This window comes from Eschrichtius robustus, chromosome 11 (assembly GCF_028021215.1).
Source record: "Eschrichtius robustus isolate mEscRob2 chromosome 11, mEscRob2.pri, whole genome shotgun sequence".
NCBI lineage: Eukaryota > Metazoa > Chordata > Mammalia > Artiodactyla > Eschrichtiidae > Eschrichtius > Eschrichtius robustus.
Genome location: NC_090834.1, coordinates 60,244,434 through 60,269,172, shown reverse-complemented (window position 1 = coordinate 60,269,172; position 24,739 = coordinate 60,244,434). Strand labels below are relative to the sequence as shown.

The window sequence follows — 24,739 nt, the reverse complement described above, 5'->3', positions numbered from 1 at the left end:
CCATCCAGAATACAGATGGAAGATTCTGGACCTTAACCTTCCACCAGGCTATGAGCAATCAAGGGCAGGGGGTGTATCTGATTCCTCTCTGAGACCTCAGTCCCCCTCACAAGGCTGGGCTCAAGCATGGGTTCAGGAAATTCTTACTGAATTACACTGAATTGAATTTCACCTCGCCAAATGGACTAAGTTTTCTTGGGATGAGCAATAGTGGCACCTTGTGACAGGAGGAAGCAAAAGCACTGGGTTTGGGGCACAGGTATTTTTGGAATGCACGTGGATCCAGTTGGCTCCAAGAAGCCTTGTCTACAAAGGCAGATCTCAGGACCTCTCCTTAACAACACTCAGCCAGCAGTTCGTTCTCATTAGTGTAGAAGTTTGAAAGCCACAAAGCCTGCATTTCTCCAAAACATCCTGTAAAACAGACTGATTGGGGGCCACTCCCCAGGTAAATGGAGCCAACTTTGCTGTCTGCAAAGGTCCTTGTCACTTGGGTAGGATGGAAGAGCAGGGATGGGTTTGAAAGGAGAAACTGCACCTCCCCAGTCCCTCTGGAGAGGGTCCTAGTCCCGGCACAGGCCTGAGCCTGGCAATCAAAAGGGACTGCTAAGATTCCTTCCAACCTAGTGCCCGTGATTCTGGACAATCAGGACAATGGTCTCTGGGCCCTCCAGGAAGGTGAGTTGATCAGGTCGAAGGAAGGGACTTTACCTGGATGCAAGATCTCCCAGCAGGCTGGGTGGGTCAGAGGAGGCGGGAGAAGTGGTCAGGAGAGAGTTCAGAGAGGAAGAAAACAGAAAGCACATTCATTTACCACCTCTGTTCCCCTTTGGGGTAGATTAGATCCTGGGACACACTCTACCCACCCCAGTTGTAACTGCTCATTCAGGGACATACAGAGATGTGAGCCCTGCATGGGGAACTGAAACCCAGGCCCGGCTAAGCCAAACTCCCTGCGAGGGGAGCCCCAGGGTCATCATCTGTAAAGGAGATATAAAAGTTAAGCCCTGTGCTGCCTGCCCTGGGGAGGCTGGGACTATCCAATGGCAGAAGGAAGCACTTTAGGATTCCCCAAGGGTTCCTCAAGAAGGAGCCTGAGGCAGACTGTGGGTCCTGCAAGAGTCACAGGACACAGGATTTGAGATTTGTGATTCTGAGATGTCCTATAATATATGGTCCGTATTACACACTGTCACCTGCACGAGGCATTATTCTAAAAATAAAGGAGACTTGATGTCTAATGCTATTAGCTTTCCAATCTTTTCATAGAAATTTATGAATTTAAAAAAATCCCTCTGACAAATTAGAAATCCTAATTCTAGGTTTATAGCAACATGTAGGTCTAACATATGGAGAAAAGTGGGAGTTCTTTCTGAGCTTCCACCAGCCTATGCTCCAGGTCAGGGAATACGTTTGGTCTACTGCCATGACCCCAGCACCCAGCCCGTGACCTGAGATTAAGGGAGGAGATTTCAGGAAATGTGTGGGGAATTGTCTGGGCCTCTGTTTCCCCATCCGTAAAATGGGAGAGTCAGAGCATCCCCAATCCAACTCTGGAATTCTGAGCTCCTTGAGCCATTTCCCCAGCAGATCAGCCTGGGCATGAGTCGGGGTGGGTGCTGTGCCCTGAGATGTGATGACGGACACGGCACCCCTTGTAGACCCCACAGCACAGACTCTGAGGAAGCTTCCCCCCACCTCCCATGTGCCCAGACTAGCGATGGGGAAGAGGAGGAGGAGGAAAAAGAGGAAGCAGAGGAGAAGGGGGGAGGAGAGAAAGAGGGGAGGGGCAAGAGAGGGGCTGAAGGCCTCTGAAGTAGAAGAGGGAAAGGGGTGGAGGAGGAGAAAGAGAAGGAACAGGATGCAGCTAAAAGGTCCAGCAAACAGGCAGAATGGGGCAGCCGGTGTGGCCACCAGGGACCTCCCCGCTGCACTTCGGGGTCTGGGTCTGGGCTGGGCTGGAGCACTTACCCGCCCCGAGACACCACCAGCTTCACCTTCACTTTGTAGGAAACAATGATGCCCAGGATCTCCCGGTTGGCTCCTTCCCTCAACCTGCGAGGCGACACAGGGAAGCCGGTTCACAGGGCTTGCTGGTGCGCAAGACCCGGCAGGGTGGGGTGCGGTGGGGGCAGCGGCCATCGGTCCCTTTCCTGGACACCCAGCCGCCAGGTACAGGCAGAGCCCAGTGTGTGAGAAAGGCGAGGTCTGCTCTCAGGGAGCGGGAACTCAGAGCCCTGGCTTCCGAGTCTGGCTTTGCGGCCCTGGGAACCCCTGCTTCCCTCCAGGGGCCTGAGTCCCAGTGCTGTGCGGAGCGGCTCTTCCTGCTCTCAGGTGGATTCCCTTTCTCTCACTCCTGGGCCAGAGAGGAGAGGGCAGTTGGCGGGGGAGAGGAGGGGAGTGGGTACCAGGGAAGACCCTGCAGGAGGTGATGCTTTAATTAGGTCTTGAAAGCAGGTAGGATTTGAGCCAGGGAAGAAGAGAGCAAACACTCCGAGGGGAGATGGTAGCATACGAAGGGGCGGGTGAGACAGCGTTTGGGCTGGAGTGGCGGGCAGCGGTGCTGCAGAGGTGGGTCAAACCCCCAGGAACGGCCAGACCTCAGCGGGCAGGGCAAGATGGGTCCCCACACCCCCAGGTCTCCACTAGAGGAGGGTGGCCTCAGAGAGTCAGTGGTGACCATGGGACAGGAGTGACCCTATGTTATGGCCCTGGGATCTCTGCCCTCCGGGGACACCCCCACGTGTGGTTTAGCCCAGCTCACCACCCTCATCCCTCCAGACTCCCCAGGCCTGTCCTGATTCATCCTCTCCTGCTAGGACCCTTCCAGAAGCCATCCCCTTCCTTCCTTCCTTCCTTCCTTCCTTCCTTCCTTCCTTCCTTCCTTCCAGCCTTGCTCTGCCTCAGGGTCACACTCCATCCAACAGAAGACATGACGTCAGAAGCTCCTGCCTCTTGCACGAAGCCTTTCCAGGTTGCCCTCCCCTAGGCAAGCCAGCAGAGCCCAGCACTGACTACGAGAGGCTGGTCGAGTGGTCCATCTTGCTCTCTGGGGCACCCCTGGAGAGGGGTGGGATTGGGGGACAGCTTCCCTGGCAGTTCAAGCTCATGAGGACAGGCCCTGGACAACGCCTGGGGAGCGGGTAGCCTGAGCCCACGCTGGCACTGGTGGGACCAAGGTGGGTGTGGACCTGTCTGGGGGAAGGGCAGGGGAGCCGGGGGAGGGGGCGCATCCCAGAGCCTGGGACTGGGGAGGGTGGGTCCTCACAGGGTGCTGGAGGCCAGGTTTGTGTCCTCATGTTTGAGCTTCCCGTCCAGGGCGAGGCCCCGCTTCTCTCGGTTGTTGGCCAGGAAGGGGGTCAGCGTGTAGACCTTGCAGAATGTCGAGCTGGGCGCCACTGTGTCACTGGGAAGAAGGGGGACCGATGTGGAGATGCCCCCCAGAGCCAACCCCAGCCCAGCCAGGTCACAGAGCCCGGCCCTGCTCCAAGTCGCCCTCCCCCATGAAGGGGCCACATGGGCCAGGCCCAGCTCTGGCAGGGAGGCCACTGCCACCCAAAAGGGGCACATCTCTGCTCCACGTGCAAACAGCAGTGACCCTGGGGTGATTCAACAACTTCATTCTTGGTTTGTAAGCAGCTGCAAGGGTTTAAAAATTCAGTGTACTGCTTGGCCCTGTGCTGTTTGGCTAGGATAATTTTTTAGTGGAGACAGCATGGACTTTTTCTTTCCCTAACATATTATTATGAAAGAATTTCAAACATACAGGAAAACTGAAAGAATTGTGCAGTGAACACCCATATACCCACCCCCTAGGTTCTACAGGAAGACCTTATTTGCTTTATCTCATCTCCATCCATCATGTGTAAGGTGTTTGGATTGTTCAGTTTTGGCCTGCTTTTGCTCCATCCGCCATCCCCCTTCTCAACAATGAACGAGCTGGGGTGCAGCAACCCTCGGAGTCAGAGGAGCCCCAGCTCTGCCGCTGGCCAGCCCTGTGAGGCTGAGCAAGTCACATCTCTCTGGCCCCATTTCCTTCCCTACGTACTGGGGTCAGCAGCAACCCGAACTCAGAGGGCTTTGTGCAATCTAGGTTTCCAGTACAGTGTAATTATTCTCTTCCCTGCATAACCCCAGTCCTCTTAGATTCACTAGCTCTTATTTTGTCATTCTAGTTTTAGTGGGTCTTTTCCCTGACTGTAGCATGCATTTCCTTATAGCTAAACCAAGTGGATGGTTTCTAAAAGGCTGTTCAGGGTCATTTACACTGAGCGGCAGGGAAATCTGAGGCCAGGCCCTCTGCCAGGTGGAGAAGAGCCACCTGGACCTGTGACCAGACCTAGGGCTTCTCTTTTCCCCACATGACCCCACACGTCCAAAGCTGGCCTTGTGCTCACTTACTCAGCCTCTTCCATGGCCACGGGGCACTTGTACTGCGCTGCGTTGAAAAGGCAGATGTCTGCATACTGGCGCACTGGGGAGGAAGAGGGAAACAAGGTGGGGTGAGCCAGGGGTCCCAGGCTCCCCGAGTTGGGGATGTTCAGCCCCAGGCAACAGCCAGTCCACCAGAAGCTTCTGCAGGAGATGGACCCATCCTCTACATGGCAGCTCAAACATGCCCACTCCTTCCATAAACAAAAATCTTCCCCTGAAGGACAGCCCTGGCCAGAACCCAGGGAACCTAAGAGAAGAGGGGGCTTCAATAGTAAACTCATCACCCCGCCAATAAGCAGCCTGTGTTACCAGCCTCAAAAGCCTTACCCTTTGGCTTAGCAGGCCTTGGGCTTCTCTGTGGGCCAGTAGTGATTTACAAGGCTGTTAGTGAGGGGAGAGCCTTCAGCTACCCCAACCCCTGGGAGGAGTCCCCTTGCCGCCCCCTGGGCCGGCCCTCTGCCTGAGTACCTGAGATCTTGATCTTCTTCACTGTCTTGTTGGTGTTGTTGGTGACGTGGACGTTGACACTGATGGGTTCTCCGTGGTAGTAGATCTGGGAGGTGTAAGAAGGGAGAGGGATGGATGGGAAGACTCCAAAGCTTTAGATGATGGGGAGGGAAAAGAGGCCCCACACACATCTCCTGGGGTTCCCCAGGCCTTGGCCACTCTGACGTTGGCCCCAAGTTCATCAGCCACTTCCCACTGATGCCACTGGGCACGTTAAACTTAAGTTCCTTGTGGGACCTTGAAAGATAATTAAGTTAGAAGGTGATACTCCTCTGTTCCACTCCGGGGTTGGTCACCAGAAGTAACGATAACAGTAATAATAACGGTAATGACGGTGAGAGCGGTGTGACCTTGAACAGGTTATCTAAGCCTCAGTTTCCCCCTCTGTACAATGGAGGGACTGGAGTAGGTGATATATCAAGTCCCTGGTGGCTCTGGCTGCCTGGACTTTAGACCCAGGAGGGTCTGGAAGAAGCAGGAGAAAGGTGGGGAAGGGCTGATGCACTCACTGAGGGAAACTGCTCTGAATCCTCATTGAAGGGCCTCAACTTGCATCTTGGCCCAGGCACTTGCCTTCAGCTGCCCCCCAAGAGGGAGAGGAGGTGCTCACACTTCAAAGGGGGTCGGGGGTGCAGGGAGATGGCCAGGACCCAGGACCCTTCAGGAGGTACGCTGACATCTGAAGTCGATCGCACCCTTTGAGCTCATGCCCCACCTCTGCCACGCCTTTAGTCCCCAAGAGCCTTCTCCAAATCCTCCAACGGAGGTCTCAGATTCCCTGAGCCCTGTGATCCTTGGGCTGGAGGCAGAAGCTCCCAGCCGAGGAGGACCGGAGGGCATGAGAGAGCTGGGATCTGAGGCTCCAGCCCTGGGGGAGCGGCCCCCACCCCCTGCCAAGCCCGAGCCTCCTACCTCCTTATCCAGGGAGGCCTCCAGATGCAAGGGCTTATCCGACATGAGGAACTGCCTGGTGGTCTCGGCTGTGGGCTGGGGGCCGGGCCTCTCCGGGGCGTATTGCACCTTCCTGATGACCAGGCGCACAGAATTCCTAGTGGAGGTGGGTAGAGCAAAAGATGACCAGAGTCACCTGCCTCCATCCTCTTTCCTTGCGACCCTCACATCCTTCTCTTGCTCAAGAGACTGCCATGGTTTCCATGACCTTGGACTCCAGTCCAAACTGCAGAGTTTGGCATAGGGCCTTGTCACCATCTGGTCCCACTCCAACCTCCTCCATCCTGTCCCCAGCCTCCTCCACTTCCTCACTATCATTCTCGATGGTCTATCTAGTCCTGTTTCTGAAGCTCTGCTTATACTGGGTCCCAGCCTATAACGCTCTCTTCCAGCTTCTGCCCTCATTTGCTTCCTTCCTCAAGGCCCAGCCAAACACCTGCTCTACCAGGAAACTCCCTAGATCCGCCCACTCTGATCTTCTCCTGGTCTGAACTCCCACCACATCAGAGGCCGAACCATCCCATGGCAGCACTTTATGTGGATCTGTGTGTTGGTAGCCAGCGGGACGCTAAGAAAGGGACTATTGTTTCACTTCCTGCATCCCCGATGTCACCTAATAGTGTGAGCTCTTTAAGGACAGAAGTTTTTGGCTAAATTGTTCACTACTGTATTCTCAGTATTTGTGACAGTGCCTGCTGCCATATAATAAATACCTGCTAAATATCTATTAAATAAAAATATACACAGGGGACAAGGGCCCCATGAAGAAACAGGGCTCAGAGAGGTGATGGAGTTCAGTGAGGAGGTGTGGATTCAGTCAGGGGGAGTAAAGAGGATAAAGACTCAGTGAGAGGATGGAGGCCCAGAGATGGGATGGGGCTCAATGAAGGTGATGGACTCAGGGAGGAAACAAGGACACGAAGATTTGGTGAGGGGATGGGGACTCAGTCAGGCAGTCTCCTGACTGTCAGGTGTGCTAGGTATCCCGGCATCCCTCTTTCTCAGATAAGCCACCTCCATTCCCTGAGCTGGATAGCCAGGGTTAAAGTCCTAGCTCTCCCCATACTAACTATATGACCTTGAGTAAATTAACCTCCGTGCCTCAGTCTCCTCATCTGTAAAATGGTGACAACAGCAGGACCCACTTCTTAGGGTTGCTGTGAGGATCGAATTAGTTCATACATGTCCGTCACTTTGAACTGTGTCTGGTGTCTAATAAGCTCTTGATAAGTGATAGTTGCTATATCATTATTAGTAACTCCGGCGTGGACTTAAAATGTCCTATTGGTGGTAGGTTGAGAGTGATGGCTCTCAATGCTGCCTCCTCTTCCCTGCTCTGGTTAGGCCACCTACCACAACCTACAACCCCCTTCCTTTCTCCTGATCTCAGGGCTTAAGAAGAAAAGGGGGACAGAGAAGCAAGGGAGAAGGATCCCATCTCCCCACACACATAAGCTGCCAGGCTGGAGCTGGAGATGTGCAATGCATCCTGTGACCACCAGGTGGCAAACTCAGCCCGCTCCCTAAGAGGCTGCAGCGCCCTCAGGAAGCAGGGTGCATCAGAGCTGGGGGCTGAGGCCAGCCTCGCCAGGAGCCAGAGCAGAGCCCGACCCCAGGAGGGGCAGGTGTGAGCGCGGGGCTGGGCAGCTCACCCCAGAAGTCAGGGCCAGCTATTTCTGGCTGCTAGCTTGGGCTCTCTGTCTGCCCAGGGCTGTGTCTCTCCAGGAAAATGCTTCCCCTCTCTGACATATGGCTGACCTCCTCCCTCTGCCCTGGGTGGGTTCACGTTCTCCCCTTCCCTGCCTTGTTTCGAAGCCTCCATTGGCACCCCCCTAACCCGCCGCCACAACCTCCTGCTGATGGCCTCCCAGGAGAACTGGGAGATGGGGGTCCACGCTGGTGGGAAACATCTTGCTCACTGTTTAAAACAATCTGATTTTCGTTTTTCGTTTTTTTTCCAAAACAAAATTAAAGGACACGCCGTCTGGAGAGGAAGAGATTAGAGGCAGGGAGATAAGGGAAGCGGGTACAGTGGTGCAAAGGGAAAAGCGCTGAGGCCTGAGCCAAGGCAACTGAGCCACCTCCCCCAGGAAGCCCTCACAACCTGCCAGCCTTCCCGAGTGCCCTTTGCAGAGCTCCCAAGGCTGGAACGTGAGGCCCCTCCTCGCACACTTCCAGGCATTGTGACTTCTGTCTTCTTCGGACTTCGGCCCATCCTGTCTCCCTCCCTCTGCCAGCAGGCAGCCCACGCCCAGGCAGGCGGAAGCTGCACCCTTCTCACCGCTTGTGGATCTTCTCCTCCAGGTTCTCGGCGCAGAAGGCTTTCACTTCATAGTCCACACCGCAGGCCTGTGGGGAAGGGTCACTGACCGCAGAGCCTTGGAGAGGACGGGCTCCCGTGAGCACAGCCTGCCCACCCTCTCATTTAACGAGGCTGCTGGATGGGAACACCACGTTCCCACGGCCTGACCCCCCTCGTGTGACTCGGAGCCCTGCGCTCAGCCAGCGGCGGGGCTGCCTCCCCCATCCGACCTTCCCGCAGAGCTGCTCCCTGACCGGGCTCCGGTCCAGACTCCTGCCTGTCTGGGGGGCTGTCCTCATCACTCAGCGAGGCAGCCGCCCAGAAACAACAACAGGCACCTCAGCAGCCCTGTTTAGAGAGCTCCCCCCGACCTCCGGTGCACAGACCCTGCACTGGGCGTGCCCCTGCAGCGTCTCACTCCACCCTCTCGACCACACGACGAGGCACATCCTACCACCTCCATTTCGCAGATGAGGAAACAGGCTCAGAGATCTGAGGCCTGGGCCACTCATGGTGTCACTCCTCTCTGAGCCTCAGTTTCCCCCCCTGTGAAACAGCGATGACTGCACCTCCACACAGGGTTGTGAGGCCGGCTGGTTTTCCAGAGAACATTCTGCAGACAACACCGAGGCCAGCGAGAGTGACCCTGGGCACATAACTGACTGATACCATATCTGCTGCCCTGTCTGAAAAGACTGCTTATCTGAGGTGGGATCAGCCTGGCCTAGCGGCAAGGAGGCTTCTACAGGGAGGGTTCCAGCGCCCTCCCAGAGAGAAAGCCAGGGAACTGGAGACACAGTGTCCTGGACCCAGAGAGATGCTCCCTTGGGGGTGACCCACCTTCCCTGTGTCTTCAGGCCCCGGCTGCAACGTCACAGAGCATGGGAGGTTCGGAGGGATCTGTTAAGAGGACGGACAGACCTGTCACATTCACCACTGACCCCTCTGTGTCTCCCACCCCAGGCACCCATACACACATTCATCAGACCAGGGGACCCTGAGGACAGGCCATGTCCCTGCCATCAGACTAGGGAATTCAGGGGACAGACCACGTTTCCCCCATCAGACCATGCCAAGCCACGCCCCATGTTAGACCAGAGGCCCCTTCAGTAAAGCCAAGGATTTCAGTGTTTTTCTTTATCTAAGGGTTTATTAACCCAGCACAGTCCCCACAGAACAAGAGTTGAAAAGGTCTTTCCATGATGTTCCCACTGTGGTAGGCAGAATAATGGCCCCCCAAAGATGTCCACATCCTAATCTCCAAAACCTGTGATAATGTTACCTTAAGTGGCAAAAGGAACTTTACAGTGTGATTCAGTTAAGGATCCTGAGATGGGGAGATTATCCTGGATTATCCAGATGGGCCTTATCACAGAGTCCTTAACAGTGAAAGCAGGAAGCAGAAAAGACAGCGTCAGAGTGATGGGGTTTGAGAAAGAATGGACCAGCCATTGCTGGCTTTGAAGATGGAGGAGGGGTAGGCTAGGGACCAAAGAGTGTGAGTGGTTTCCAGAAGCAGGAAAAGGCAAGGAAACAGTTTCCCTCCTAGAGCCTCCAGATAGAATGCAGCCCTGCTGACACTTGAAATTTAGCCCCGTGAGACCTGATTTTGATTTCTGACCTCCAGAACTGTAAGATAACACATTCGTGTTTTAATTAGCAGGTTTAATTACTACCGGGTTTGCAATGGTTCGTTATAGCAGCCACAAGAAGCTAATACATCTATAACAGAGAGGATGGCTCTGTATACTCTCCCTTTCTCTGACCCTCACAGAAAGCCAGGGAATTTCACTGAATCACAGAATCAGAGCCTGAGAAACAGTTAATTTGAAAATCCAGAATCTTGGGGTCTTGGAGTGAAAAGATGGCCGAGCAGGGAAATCCACTACTTGCCATCCTCGTTTGTGAGCTGGGTTGAAGCAGTGCTAGTGGGCAGCCGGTCTGAGGGAGGAGACAGCCTTGTGGTGACCCAGGGGCCAGAAAGGGCTCCTTCTTTCTCTGCAGCAGCCCCCTCGACCCCCCTTTCTCCCACCAATGACCCGGACTCAGGAGGGTCTGGGGAGTAGCGCAGAGCTAAGGGTGATGCCCCTGGCAGTGGCCAGAGACACTTACCAGGCAACGTAAGTGCCAATGCCCTGGTCCCAGCGTACACTGGGAAACTGGGTGGCATGGAGCTGCTGCCCCAGCTGCCTCCATATGCCTGCCCAGAGGGCTTGCTAGAGGGATGCTTCTGGAATGGGGCCCCAGGGGCTGGCAGTCCCTGACCTCAAAGGTGAAAGGGTAGGCGTGGTCGCCCAGCTTCTTGATGAGGCGCTCCTGCAGCCGAGTCAGGGGCTTCTTGTCCTCAGGGGCTGGCGGGAAGGACTGCACGTTGGCCACAAACAGGTCCTTGCGAAAGGTCAGGCCCAGGACATCCAGGTCCTCCCGGCCGTAGCGGAAGGCGCAGGTCAGTGTCACATAGACTGTGGGAGCAGGGGGCACTAAGGAGGGGCCTGGGAGGGCAGCAAACACGCCCCCCAGAGCGTGAGCCGCAGCCCTGGGACTGGCCCCACTGGAGGCACGGGTCTGTCCCAGAGCTCCTGCGGGGAGGGCTGCGCTGCCCTTGGGATGGGGTGTCAGGTGCCTGGCCCCTGGGAGGAAGCGGGGCTGACTGCTGGGTTGGTTCTGTTCTTCTCCACCCCCCACTGCAGCCCAGGGCATGTGTGGAGAGGGTCTGACAGGGTTGATAGGGGCTGGGAAGGAGCACAGTGGGAAAGAGTAGTGGGAGGGGAAACAAGTGCTGGGTGGTGTCCGGAAGGCTCAGAGTCTTGTCCCACTCACCCCCCGCCTCCTGTCCTCCTGCTGACCTTAGACAATCCCCTGACCTCCCCAGGAATCAATCTTCTCTTCTGTACAATGAGACCCTAACTCCTGCTCTGTTTGCATCCCCAGCCTTGCAACAGTCATGATGGATTGATGTAAAAGGGCTCAGGGCATTAAAAGGTTCTCCCAAAATGGGCACAGGCAGGGCCGCCCCAGGCCAGGGGAGGCCAAGGCAGCTGCTCTGACGTTGACTGCAGCTGTCGAGGGAAGTACCAGCGGGGAGGGGCAAGGACAGGCTTGTTGCCTCTCTTACTGCTGACGTTCTGCCTGCGAGTCAGGAAGGCCCTCGGCTGGAGGTCATGGAGGAAAAGGAGGCCCCCTGACAGGCTGGGGGTAAGGGCCACAGCTCACCTCTCCTCTCCTTGAGATACTCAGGATCCACCAGGACCACACCATCTGGAGGAAGGACAGAGGGTGAGTAGACTTCACCGCTCCAACTTCTGAGCCCCAAACACCAAGTTAAATTTAAACTCAACCATTTGTCTGTCCAAAAGCACCATGAGCGAAATGGGGAGGCCAGCGCCCGGTGGATGGTACCACCACGTCCCCCCTTACGCACCCACCCAGGCTGGCCTGACAGACCCAGCTCACGACTTTGGGCAGGTTATTTAACTTCTGTTTCTTCATCTGTTAGTCAGAATAATAAGACGGGTCCAAAAGCCCCATATCAGGTATACTCTGGAATTCAGAAGTGTTGAATTGTAGAAAGGCCATATGGTCCTTCTTCCACATATTCTCTAATGTCTTCTGCCAGCTCTGGGGCAGCACCCCTTGTCCAACTCATTAATACCTCTGTAGGGAAACGCGAATATTTTCACCAAGAGGCTCACTAAGGTATCAGTGGCCTCCCATCAGTTCGGGTCAGGTTTGCCACTAATTGAATTTTGTGTCAAACTCATGAACAGTTTGGGGCTTGCGGAGCTTTTGGACTTGGGATTAACAGATCCTGTAGTACCTACCTCATAGGGCTCCTGTGAGGACAAAATGAGTCAGTATGTGTAAAGTGTTAGACAGTGCCTGGCACATGTGACACCATGGAGAATGTCCCAAGGCCTGGCCTTGGGAGTACAGAGTCCAGCTGAAGACAAAGGATGTTTTCTCTGCCCAGACCCCAGGAGGCCAGAGAGATCGGCTCAGGGATCACCCCGTCACCTGACCTCCCCAATCTAACCCACAGCCCCCCCCCCACCCCACACTGACCCCCAGAGCTGACCCCTCAGAGGCCACATTAGAAAGTGAGTGCCCGGAGGGCTCCTGGTCCTCTTCCGGTGCTGGGCAGGTCCAAGGGACAGCTGGTCAGGGGGTGCCCACCCCGTGCCCAGAGCCTGACGTGCATCTTCTCTCCTTTTACCGTGGGGTTTCCTCTGGGCCTGGGCACCAGGGGCTGAGTGGAAATTCAATGCACAGGGCATCCCAGCAAGGGCACTCCCCGAACCAGGGGTATCAGGAAAGGCTCCCTGGGGGAGGCGGAGCGGGAGCCAGGTCTTAAGGGCAAGTAAAGGTCATCATTTAGGTGACCAAGGGGCAGCCCAAGGTGGGCAGTGGGAAGAGCATGGCTCTGAGACTTGGGAGAGCAGATCCCGGAGGCGTAGGAGGAAGGAGGGCCGGGCTTGACTTTAAACGTCCTGTCTGTGAGGTCAGGGGGCTCGGACTTGCCCCTGAGTTTGCAGGGTAACCAGGGGTATAGTTAAACATCGGGAAGGCATAATCAGCTCAACGTTGTGAGGGAACAAGATTTTCTCACTGTGGGTCATTTGAGCAACTCTGGACGATGCCCCAGCACTCTCTGGGATCTGCAGGGCCCAGCACAGGGCTTGGCATGAAGCAGGTGCTCTAGGAACACTTGTCAAACAGTTCTCAGGGTGCCTGTGTGTGTTACGGGAGCCAGATCCCTCCTGCCCCTCTCCCCAGTCCCCGTGACCCCGCTGCTATCCTTAAAGGCCAAGGGGTGTGAACAGCCCTGGCCTCAGACAGCCCGTAGGAAACTTTGCCTTGGAGCAGGCCACAGGCGAACACAGGGATGCTTGCTCCCTGCCTCCAAGTTCAGGGAGGAGATGGAAATGGCAGAGGGGGCAGTGAGCTTCAGAGGACACCAGACAGGGCTGGGGAGAAGAAGTGGGGTGGGATCGTGGTGCTCCAGGCCAGGAAGGGAGGGGCCTGGAGTAGAGCTGGACTCTGCAGCCCACAGCCTACTCAGGGACCCCAGGGACTCCCCAGGTGTCCTTCCCTAACGTCGCAAAGGCCTTCCTCTCAGCGAGCTGAAACCTGCCACTCTGCTCTCTCTGCTCCCACCTGGGCTCTGGAACCACAAGTCACTCCTGCCCTCTTGGCCCCAGCAAAGCCCGCAAGGATGTGATGACAGGCCACGTTCTCTGTGAATTTTTCCCCAAGCAACACATCCTACTTTCTTCACCTGGACTTGGCCTCATGCAGTTTCCAGGGCCCATCCTCCCAACCTGTCACCTTCTTTGGCCTCACTCGGGTTTGTTCAAGTCCCTCTTTAATCATTTAACCTCTCTGGGCCTCACTGTGCACATTTGTAAAATAGGGGTCATCCTGGGCCTCCCTCCCTCAAACAGTTGTGGGAAGAGGCAATGAGATTGAGGTTCCTTAAGGAGAGCTTTGGTTCTTAGAATCCCAACTGGGGGTGATTCTGCCCCACGAGGGGATATTCGCAAGGTCTAACAACATTTTTGATTGTCATACTGGGATGGGGGGACTGCTGGTGCCTAAAGGGTAGAGGCCAGGAAGGCTGCTAAGCATCCTTCAGCAGAGAGGATGGCCCCCGCCAGCAAAGAATTATCCAATCCAAAATGTCAAGAGTGCTGAGGTTGAGAAACCCTGAACAAGAAAAAGTCCTTGGAAGGTGCCTTCAGCCACAGCCCAACCTCCGGTAAGAACCCCATGTCAGCGAGGACAGCCTCCATTTCACAAGCCCCTAGGTTTTCCTTCCACCTCCCACCCTTTGCCATTAGGAGGGAGCAGAACAAAGGTTCTGCGAAGCCAGACTGCCTGGGTTTGAATCCAGGCTCCTCGATCTACTAGCTCTGTGACCTGGAGGAAGTCACGTAACCTCCCGGTGCCCTGTTCTCCTCGGTAAAGCAGGGATGGTAATAACAGTAGTTACCCTCAGTGTTGGGTGCATAAGGCGGCTCACGATAAGTGGTGGCTGTTGTCATCCTCCTCCTCCTCCTCCTCATCAGGACACCTGCCCTGCTTCTTACCTCCATCCTTCCCACAATTTCCTCTCACAGGCCCCTCAGTAGAAGAGGAAAGTAGCTGCTTGGTAAGCGTCTGCTGACTGAACGCACGTCCTGTTCTTGGTACCAGGCCCCTCTGGAGACCTGAAGGCTATTCCTGGGCAGCTTCAACACGCTCTTCTCTGGAAGGAGCCAGGCCAGCCCTGCCTCCCCCCTCCCCTCCCTCTCTGGCCTCCAGGGACTCACCCACGGGGTCCACGAGGTCGATGTGGTCCACAAAGTCCCGCTTTCCCAGATAGACGGTGAGCTGGGGAGGAGAGGCACAGAGGGTGTTAGCAGCTGTGGGCCCCCGCCCTGGAGGAAACCCTGGGAGCTGCCCCTGAAACCCCTGGACCCAACCCTAGCCCTCATCAAACTCCTAACTGGACTTGGACCTGAGCCCCAGTCCTAATACTAACAAGCCCTTGTATAATTTTTAAAGCACCCGTTCATCCCAAAACCCTGTGAAGAAGTTGTTATTGTTCCCATTTTGCAGATGAGGACACTGAGGCCTGCAGGGATCTTCATGCCAAGCACCACTGAGGGTGGAGTGGCAGCAGCAAAGGAGTCTGCTGAGAGGGGGTGCTGGGCGCATCTCTGAGAGGACGGGGGGACCCAGAGCAGGGCCAGCGGCGCCGAGAGGGCGCTCTGAACACCGAGCTCTGTGCCCTCCACTGCTCCCGGCCTCTGTGCAGCCTGCAGAGATCCACTCGAAGGAGGACTTGTTTTCCGAGGCACTGAGTGCCCCACTTGGTAACCAGTCTTCAGGGAAGAACCCCAGAGCTAGAATCCAGAGTGTCATCCTGGCTGCTTCCTACTCCTCCACAATCCCTAAATCCTGATGAGTCCCCCTCCATCAGATCTCTCCATGCTCACAGCCACCCTTGGCTGGACTACACACCAGCCCCTCGATGGTCTGCTGCCTGGAGCCTCCCATTCTTCGGACCTTTCTCCCCTCCTTAGCCACACTGGTCATCTTAAAATGCAAATCTAACCATGGTAGTCTGGTCTGAAACCCTCTAATGGTTCCTCAGTGCCCAGAGGTAAAATGACAAATGAGTTTCATTCCAAATGCCAACTCTGATTGATTGGTAGGGGCTGCCTGGGGCCCTGGGTTGAGAAGAATCCAAGATGCAATATGGGCTCAGCAGGAAAGGGTGAACAGTGATTGGTGATGTCTGCTGTGGGCTCAGAAGGGAGACGTGGGTGCACGTCTGCCAGCCCAGGCCAGGAGTCCAAGCTCCTAAGCCCGGCCACCTCCCCCTCTCAGCTCCCGCTCCCTCTGCCTCCCTCTTGGCACCCAGACTCCCTACAACTTATGTTCATGCCTTGCATGCCCTTTTCCACCCTGCCTTGCCTGGGGATGCATCTTTCCTCACGGAAGCCATCCCTGACCACCCAGGCTGGGTCTGCAGCTATACTTGCCACTTTATATTGAAATTACCAGTTTTTGTGTCTACCTCCCGCATCTGGCTGTGAGGGGCATGGGCGGTGCCTTATTTGTCTCAGTACACCCTACCCCGATTCCCACTGGCTCAGCCTATACCTGACATAGAGTGATGTCAGTAATTTGTGCTGAACTGAGAGGAAAGCAGGATGGAGCCTGGGGCCGTATTAAGAAAGAGAACAGGGCAGGCACTGGGAGCTGCCCCGGATAACAGGGTTCAGTAGAGAGGCTCCAGGGGCCGCTCATGCCGGAGGACTCAGCTCCCCCGAGGCCCTTGGCACTTGCTCTAATTTGCACTCACAGTGCAGCCTCTCCGTCATAGGCCGTGCCTCCCCACACCCGGGCAGGGGCTCCCTAAAGTCCAGGAGAGTTGTACTGCCCCCCTGAGACAGAAAGTTTGCTGACAGGGCCCCTCTCCTTGTAGTCGAGGGCTCCTGAGGACAGGGCTGTGTCTCTCCCTCAGACAGGGTGTGCAGGTCCTTCGCGGCAGTAAAGATGCCCGAAGAGAGGATGAGAGTTTGAGGACAGAGAGGAGCCGGGGTGCGGCTGCTACAGACTCACCTTTCCATTGGGGCTCGCCTTCTTGAACACCCTGGGGAGAGAAAGAGCGGGAAGGCCAGGTTAGCATATCCCGCCCAGGGGTAGGCTCCTGCAGGCCATCCCTCGGCAGGACCAGAACAAGGGGCCTGGAGTGACTTGCAGGCACCATCCAAGCGCTGGGAGCCAGAACAGTGCCTGGTATGATCAGATCTCACTGTCTTCCACTGCCACCCCCACCTGAGACGCCATGCTTGCCTTTATAGCTCCCCTGGTCTCCCTTGACAGCCCCCTCAGTCTGTTCCTCACCCAGCAGGCGGAGGGAGTCTTCCAAGATAGGTCAGACCTTGCCACTCATTTGCTCAAAGTCCTCCCAGCTCACGCAGAGGCACGGCCTTGTGTGTGTGGTTTGCCCTCCCCCTTTACCTCCCAGCTTCACCTCCCCCTACTCTCCCCCATCCTCCAGCCGCAAGCCTGCTTGCCTTTCCTCCAACACACCAGGGTGGTCCCTGCCACAACAGTCCCTTCCCTGGGACGTTCTCCCCGCACAGATCCGCTTGCCCGCTTTATACGATGAAGCTTCACCCTGTGCCTACCCAGCGTTCCCAGTCTTCTCACTGTACTCTCCCTTTTTCCACAGCACTCACCACTTCCTAACCCACTACATGACTGACTCTCGGATTACATTTATGCCTGTCTACTCTGCTAACGTCATCTCCACGAGGGCAGGGATCTTTGTCTCTCTCGTCCACTGATGCGTCCCAAGCACCTAGGACGGCACATCTAGCAGGTGTTTAACAAATCCGTGTTAATGAATGGTAGGCAGCCAGCACTTAATAAATATTAGTTGAGAGGGTGAGTGAATGAATAAGTGAAGGAATCAACTGAGGAACTGAGGCCAGGAAGGGAGGGGATGTGCCCATGGCCACACAGCAGAGCACGGATGGGGGGTCAGGCAGAGGCATGGTCCCTGACTCCCGTAAAATGCTCCCTCTGCCTTGCAGAGCACACCCTGGTCCCCAGCAGCTCCTCCTGCTGTCTCCCTGCAGCTGGTCTGGGAGCCTGAGGCCCCTCACCTATCCCCCATCATCCAGCCCCAGAACTGCTCAGAGCAATGTTGGGAGGGAGAGAAGAAAGGTAGAGACCGGAGACCCAGAGGCAGAGAAGGTATTGGAGGAGGGAGGGTAGGGAGGGAGGGAGAGCTGAGAGGGATGCTGGCCCTGGAGATGTGACAATAAAGGATGGAATGAGAGATGATAAAACAAACAAACAGAGAGGGAGAGAGAGACAGTCACAAACAGAGAGAGATGGAGCAGACACAGAGCAACAGAGCAGACCTGCATGCGCGGAGAGCGATACAGGCAGCCCAAATCCTGGAGGGGCAGGAGGTCCAGCAGGCATCCAGGGCAAAGCCGGGTGAGGCCCACAGTGTCCCAGCGACAGCAGGTCCTCCCAGGAGGGGAGTGGGGTGGTGGCTCTGTGCTGCCTCTGTAGCAGCCCCCATCACTCCCACCCCTTACTTTTGGGGCCCAAGGGACCACCGATGGGTCTGAGCTTAGCTGGCAAGTAATAGCCTAGCACATCCCTCCCCCACCTCCCCTAGAAGTTCTGGGTTTTTCTCCTCCTCATAAATATTTATCAGTGTTTAGAGTGTGAAGATGCCACAGTCAGCTGGGGTATAATAATTGCTAAAGTGAGAAAAAAATGCAGATCACACAATTTGAACTAGCAGCTCCCAAGCTAAGGCTGGACCTGCAGAGGAGACCAGAGAAGTGACAGGCCACAGAGATCCCAGCTGCTTCCAGAAACCTCAGTCCACCCCTCAGGAGCCCCGGGTCTGATGGAAAGGAGAGGCCACAAATGCCTGAGGCCATCCCAGTGACCCCTGAGAGGGACTAGTGGCACCCTGGCCACAGGAAGCTGGTGCGGGGGGCCAGCTGGGAGTAGTGATAGTCAGAGAGAGAGGGAGGGAGGGAAGGAAGTAAGAAGCAACTAACATTTTTAAAAAGTAGGAACTAGCATTTGTTGAGTGCCCAAATAATTATTTCTCATAACAGCACCGTGAAATGAGCATTATAACCCTCATTTTACAGATAATGAACTCGAGGTTCAAAGAGATGTAGTAATGTTCCCAGAAACACACAGCAAGCAAGGGGCTAATAAGTCAGAATTCAGACCCAGTTCTGTCCGTCTGCCTCCAGAGGCTGGTTATTTTCTGTCCAACCCTGCTGCTTTCCTAAAGCAGGTGTTTTTATCAACGTCAGGAATAACAGAAAAGAGGGGAAATGAGGACAGGAGTTGCGGGAAGAAATGAAAGGGTGAGGAAGGAGCGAGAAGGAGAGTAAGCGTGACGAGGGGCAGGAAGCACGGCCAGCCCAGCAGTGGGAGATGGCCCGCTGCTAACTCAACCAGCCGCCGGGCCACCTCCTCAGGAAGCTGGACGCTGATGGCTTCCTCAGACAACAACAACAGCTGCCGGCGCCCTCCAGGCTTGTACGCCCTCAGCATGTCTCAGTATTTTTCCCAGAACACTGTTGTTGATCCTTCCACAATCCCATTTCAGAGATGAGAAAACTGAGGCTCAAAGAGGTGAATTATGGCTGCCTGTCTCCAGAGCCCATGTCCTTTCCACTCTGTCCCACAGCCAAACGGTCCCTGAAACAACTCCACTGGCTTCCTGACCACAATGCTGTCAGAAAAAAGGCCCCTGTAGGGGCGCTTCCAGGTCACCGGGACCCCCACCTGTGCAGGACCTCAGAGATGGCTTCTGCCTGTCCGCTTTGAAGAGCAAGCACAAACACACAAAACTGAGGTAAAAGCCAAACTTCCAGACTGTGGGATGGCTGGGTTTAGTTCATCCCCAAGTCCCGTTTGTACCCCATAAGCCTGATCCTCAGAGCCAAAGCTGGGTCCCATGCAAGAAATACCGGTGGTGTTCTAGCTGATTAAGACTCTCTGGAGATAAGGAACAGAAACCCACCTAGCAGAGCTCAAGAAAAGGAGAGGGTATGATAAGGAGGCAAAAATCTCACGGGAAGGATATGCAGGCAGGACGCACGGGGGCTGGAGCCAGGAACGGGGAAGCCATCAGCCTCTCAGGCGGCTGCTCTCTCTCTCCACCTCTCTCCCTGGGGCTGCATGTTCTCCCGGCTGCACTGCTCTCTGTGCGGCTGCTACATTGTCTCTGTGGACCAACTCTCTGCTTACTCAGGGCTTTTCTGCCCCTCCATCATTTTGGCTTGCATGTGGCTCTCACTCCGACCCTATTTCTACTCTGCCTCTGCTCAGCTTCCCACGGTTAACTGGCTGAATGGCCCAATTCCAAATCCCCAGGAGAGGAATTTCATTGGTCAGTTTTGGTCAGGTGTCCGATGCCTGGGCCAATCAGCTAGGCTTAGAGTGTGTCATGTGGTCCATCAGGCATGGGCAGAGGAGGGTCTGTAGAGCAGTGTTTTTCAACCCAGGGGTCACAACCCATTAGTTGACAATGAAATCAACTTATAGAGTTGCCACCAGTACTTTGTTGTTGTTGTTTTTTAATGGAATAGAATAAAAGATACAAGCATCACGTGCAGATGGCAAAGGTATAGTAGATACTACTATATTTACCAATATTCTATTGCCCTCTAAGGCTGGGCATATGGGTGGATCAAATTTCTCCAGTCCCATGAAGTTAGTCGTGCCCATGCAGCTTGCTCTGGCCAAGGAAACATGAGTAGAAGTGCCATATGTCACTTCCGGGCAGAAGCATTTAAGGGCTGTTGCATGATTCCCCATGCTGTTTATATTAGTCTTCTATGGAGGCTATAACAAAGGGTCACAAACTTAGTGGCTTAAAACAACATAAATGTATTATCTGGCAGTTCTGTAGTTCAGAAGTTCAAAATGTACCTCACTAGGTTAAAATCAAGATGTTAGCAGGGCTGCGTTCCTCTCCAGAGGCTCTAGGGGTAAATCTGTTTCCTTGCCCCTTCCACCCACATTCCATGTCTCAAGGCCTCTTCCTCCATCTTCAAAGCCAGCAACAGCAGGTTGGGTTCTTATCACATTGCATTGCTCTGACCTCCTCTTCTGCCTGCCTCTTCCACTTTTAAAGACCTTTATGAATACATGTAGCTCCCTATTTTAAGATGAACTGATTTTAGGAAACTTAATTCCATCTGCAACTATAATTCCCCTTTGCCATGTGATATAACATATTCAAAGGTTCCAAGGATTAAGACGTAGACATTGTTGGGGGGGCCATTCTTCTGCCTACCACACCCTCTTTCCTCTATCACTGAAACCACCAATGGGTTTCTGGATGGGAAAGCCTTCAGAGACCGAAATCCCAGGGCTCTCCTGCTAGATGATAGACATGTAGCATGAGAGAGAAAGAAAGCTCTTGAGCCACTGAGATTTGGGGGTTGTTTGTAACTGCAGCAGACCAGCTTCTCCTGGCTAATAGGAAAAGTAAATATTATTTAGTAAAATTTCATTTCAGATGAACTGAGTTACAATGTAAAATGAATATCATGCTGCAAATTTTTAACTGTTTCAAGTCCACTGTTCTAGAGAACATGCCTAAAACAAACATGCTGTATCAGTGTCTGTGCAGCCTGTTGGATCCTATTTTCTGATTCTGCTGCTTTTCTGTGTGCCACCAGTCCTCCCAATGTCCCTTTGTGCCTATAGGGAGAGGCCTATATCATGAGGGACCCAGAAAAAAGTACCTTCCTAGATAGATTATCCAACAACCAAGAGTTTATAATTTTGTATAGTACAGCCAAACAATGGAATAATACTACATAGCATTGAAATTATGTTTGCATCTTTCATAACACAGGGAAATGCCTATGATAGAATATTAAGCAGAATAAATCAGGAATCAAAACAGTATGTTTGGCATAAGCTCAACTTTATACTCAATAAATACCCAAAAGAAAGAAGGAGAAGACAAGGTTGTTAATATGGCAATACTCCTCAAACTGATCTATGAATTCAATGCAATCCCTATCAAAAACCCCAGCTGGATTTTTTGCATTAATTGACAGGCTGATCATAAAATTCATATGGAAGTGTAATAGCCAAAACAATCTTGAAAAAAAAAAAAAAAGAACAAAGTTGGAGGACTCAGACTTCCCAAATTCAAAACTTACTACAAAGCTACAGTAATCAAGAATGTGTGATCCTGGCATAAAGATAGACATAGAGATCAATGGAACAAAATTGAGAGTCCAGAAATAAACCCATATATTTACGGTCAATTGATTTTTAACAAGGGAACCAAGACAAGTCTTTGGAAATAGTCTTTTCAGCAAATGAATCTTGGACAACTGGATATCCATATGCAAAAGAATGAAGTCAGACCCCCTCCACCTCACACCATATACAAAAATTACCTCAAAATGTACCAAAGATCTAAATGTAAGAGCCACAACTATAAAACTCTTAGAAGAAAACATAAGTGTGAATCTACATGACCTTGGATAAGGCAATGGTTTCTTAGATATGACACCAAAAGCACAGGCAACTAAAGGAAAAAGTAGATAAATTGCACTTTATCAAAATTAAAAACTTTGGAGCTTCAAAAGTCACTATCGGGCTTCCCTGGTGGCGCAGTGGTTGAGAATCTGCCTGCCAATGCAGGGGACACAGGTTCGAGCCCTGGTCTGGGAAGATCCCACATGCCGCGGAGCAGCTGGGCCCGTGAGCCACAATTACTGAGCCTGCGCGTCTGGAGCCTGTGCTCCGCAACAAGAGAGGCCGCGATAGTGAGAGGCCCGCCCACCGCGATGAAGAGTGGCCCCTGCTTGTCACAATTAGAGAAAGCCCTTGCACAGAAACGAAGACCCAACAGAGCCAAAAATAAATAAATAATAAATAAATAAATAAATAAATAAATAAAAAGTCACTATCAAGAAAGTAAAAAGACAATCCACAAAATGGAGCAAATATTTTCAAATCATGTATCTAATAAGAGCCTAGTATCCAGGATATATAAAGACCCTATTACGATTCAACAACAAACAGGCAAATAACTCAATTAAAAACAAGCAATGAATTTGAATAGCCATTTCTTCAAAGAAGATATACAAGTGGCCAATAAGCACATGAAAAGATCACTAGTCATGGGGGAAATGCAAATTAAAGCCACAATGAGGGGAATTCCCTGGCCGTCCAGTGGTTTAGGACTCTGCTTTCACTGCCAAGGGCCTGGGTTCAATCCTTGGTCTGGGAACTAAGATCCCACAAGCCGACTGGTGTGGCAGGGCAGGGGGAGCCACAGTGAGATATTTCACACCCACTAGGATAGCTCAGCGAAAAAGAAGGACAGGGACTTCCCTGGTGGCGCAGTGGTTAAGAATCTGCCTGCCAATGCAGGGGACACGGGTTCGAGCCCTCATCCAGGAAGATCCCACATGCCGCTGAGCAAATAAGCCCGTGCGCCACAACTACTGCGCGAGCCCGCGAGCCACAACTAGAGCCCATGTGCCACAACTACTGAAGCCCGCGCGCCTAGAGCCCGTGCTCCGCAACAAGAGAAGCCACCGCAATGAGAAGCCCGCGCGCCGCAATGAAGAGTAGCCCCCATTGGCCGCAACTAGAGAAAGCCCGTGCGCAGCAACGAAGATCCCACGCAGCCAAAAATAAACAAATAAGTAAATAAAATTTAAAAAGAAAAAGAAGAACAATGACAAGTGTTATCAAGGATATGGAGAAACAGGAACCCTCATACATTGCTGGTGGTAATGTAAAGCAGTGCAGTCACTTTGGCAGACAGTCTGGCAGTCCCTCTAAACATCAAACACAGAGTTAACATATGACCCAGCAATTCCATTCCTAGGTAGATACCCAAGAGAACTGAAAACGATGTCCACACAAAAACTTGTACATAAATGTCCATAGTGGCATTATTCATAACAGTCACAAAAAGTGAAAAAAATGTCCATCAATTGATGAATGTATTTTTTTAAATGTGGCATATACATTCAATGGAATATTATTCAACCATAAAAAGTGATGAGGCACTGATTCATGCTACAACATGGATGAACCTTGAAAGTACTATATTAAGTGAAAGAAGCCGGACACAAAAAGCCATATATTGTGTGATTCCATTTATATGAAATGTCCAGAATAGGCAACTACATAGAAACAGAAAGCAGATCAGTGGTTGCCAGGGGCTGGTGGGAGGGGGAAATGGGAAGTGATTGCTTGCTAATGGGGTGATGAAAATATTCTGGAATTAGATAGTGGTGATGGTTATACAACCTTGTGAAAATACTAAAAAACACTAAAACTGCTAATATTATGGTATGTAAATGATATCTCAGTTTTAAAAACTAAAACTAAAAACAACCCCAAAAAATGAACGAAAGGAAAGGAAATGTGCCTAAATGTTAACAGGGGTTGAAGGAAACTCCGTCCACCCACCCATTCATTCCTTTATATCCCTTATTTTTCCATGTTGTACAATGAGCACAAATTACTTCATAAAGACGCCAGGGCTTCCCTAACAAGGTATGTCTCAAGTCTTAGTGAAAAAAATATTGTAAGCACAGTAGAGAAAATCCTGTCATTCGGATCCTTTGATGCTAGAATCCCTGATACTGCAATTTTACAATCCAGAGTCCACGTCTCTGTGATTCCTCAGACCCTTCCCCAAGCCTGCTGTGTCAACTGCTAGAACTGCGTGCTGGGTCTTCTGCTCAGCACTCTCTTTCTCCAGGAAGCTTTCCCTGACTCCCCCCAAGTCTGGATTAGGTGCCCCCCAACTCCCACACCCAGTGTGTCTCCGTCACAACATTTACCACACTTTGTAAAAGTCTGTTTACTCACCCTCTGCTTCTCTTTCATAACTTATATGAGAGTAGAGATCTTATTTGTATTTTTGACACTGGATCCCTGGGGCACAGCACGGTGCCTGGGCCACAGTAGGTGCTCAGTAAATAAAAACAGGTGGAATGCTGTTGAATGAATGCCCTAAGAGAGAATTAGTCAACAGTGAGGATGGATGAAGTTTAAAAAGATGGTGGGGATGGTCCTTTGCTCTGGGTGAGTGGACTCCAGGGATTTCTTCTTCTATCTATGCTTCTCTTCGGCTGTCAGGATCAATAGGCACTGGGCTTAGAAAATACTTCATAGGGGCGGGGTCCCAGCCACCATCAGGCTGAGCCAGGTATACAACTGATACACCCACACGGGCCTCTGCTCAGCTTTGACCAATGACTCTCCCATTTATCATTCACTTACCGAGTAAACATCCACACACTCCTACCACTGCCCGGCTCTGCGGGCACTAAGATGAATAATTCATAGTTCCTGCTGACAAAAAACCACGGTATAGCCAAGTGAGATAAACCCACCAACCACGTCGGTCACCGTGCGTTAAGCTTTCCCTATAATCCAGGTGCTGTGCTAAGAACTTCACACACATTAAGATAGTATATTATGCCATCTAAACATTCCCATTTTTCA

General features: G+C 52.8%; 1 protein-coding gene across 3 annotated transcripts in view; it reads right to left on the bottom strand.

The window, feature by feature from the left end:
- ARRB1 (arrestin beta 1) overlaps nucleotides 1–24,739 on the bottom strand; it is a 73,245-nt gene that overhangs the window by 4,671 nt on the left and 43,835 nt on the right. Inside the window, exons 1-12 of one of the 3 annotated variants that reach the window (XM_068554493.1) lie at nucleotides 19,312–19,529; nucleotides 16,304–16,334; nucleotides 14,503–14,563; nucleotides 11,408–11,452; nucleotides 10,460–10,656; nucleotides 9,035–9,094; nucleotides 8,174–8,241; nucleotides 5,854–5,989; nucleotides 4,903–4,987; nucleotides 4,402–4,474; nucleotides 3,269–3,406; nucleotides 1,972–2,055 (exon numbers count right to left, since the gene is read on the bottom strand). In XM_068554493.1, the coding sequence (XP_068410594.1) occupies nucleotides 1,972–2,055; nucleotides 3,269–3,406; nucleotides 4,402–4,474; nucleotides 4,903–4,987; nucleotides 5,854–5,989; nucleotides 8,174–8,241; nucleotides 9,035–9,094; nucleotides 10,460–10,656; nucleotides 11,408–11,452; nucleotides 14,503–14,563; nucleotides 16,304–16,334; nucleotides 19,312–19,367 (1,034 nt within the window). In that variant the 5' untranslated portion in view covers nucleotides 19,368–19,529. Of the gene's footprint in view, nucleotides 1–1,971; nucleotides 2,056–3,268; nucleotides 3,407–4,401; nucleotides 4,475–4,902; nucleotides 4,988–5,853; nucleotides 5,990–8,173; nucleotides 8,242–9,034; nucleotides 9,095–10,459; nucleotides 10,657–11,407; nucleotides 11,453–14,502; nucleotides 14,564–16,303; nucleotides 16,335–19,311; nucleotides 19,530–24,739 lie in introns of those variants that run through there. The other 2 variants (XM_068554494.1, XM_068554495.1) reach the window with 2 other exon arrangements.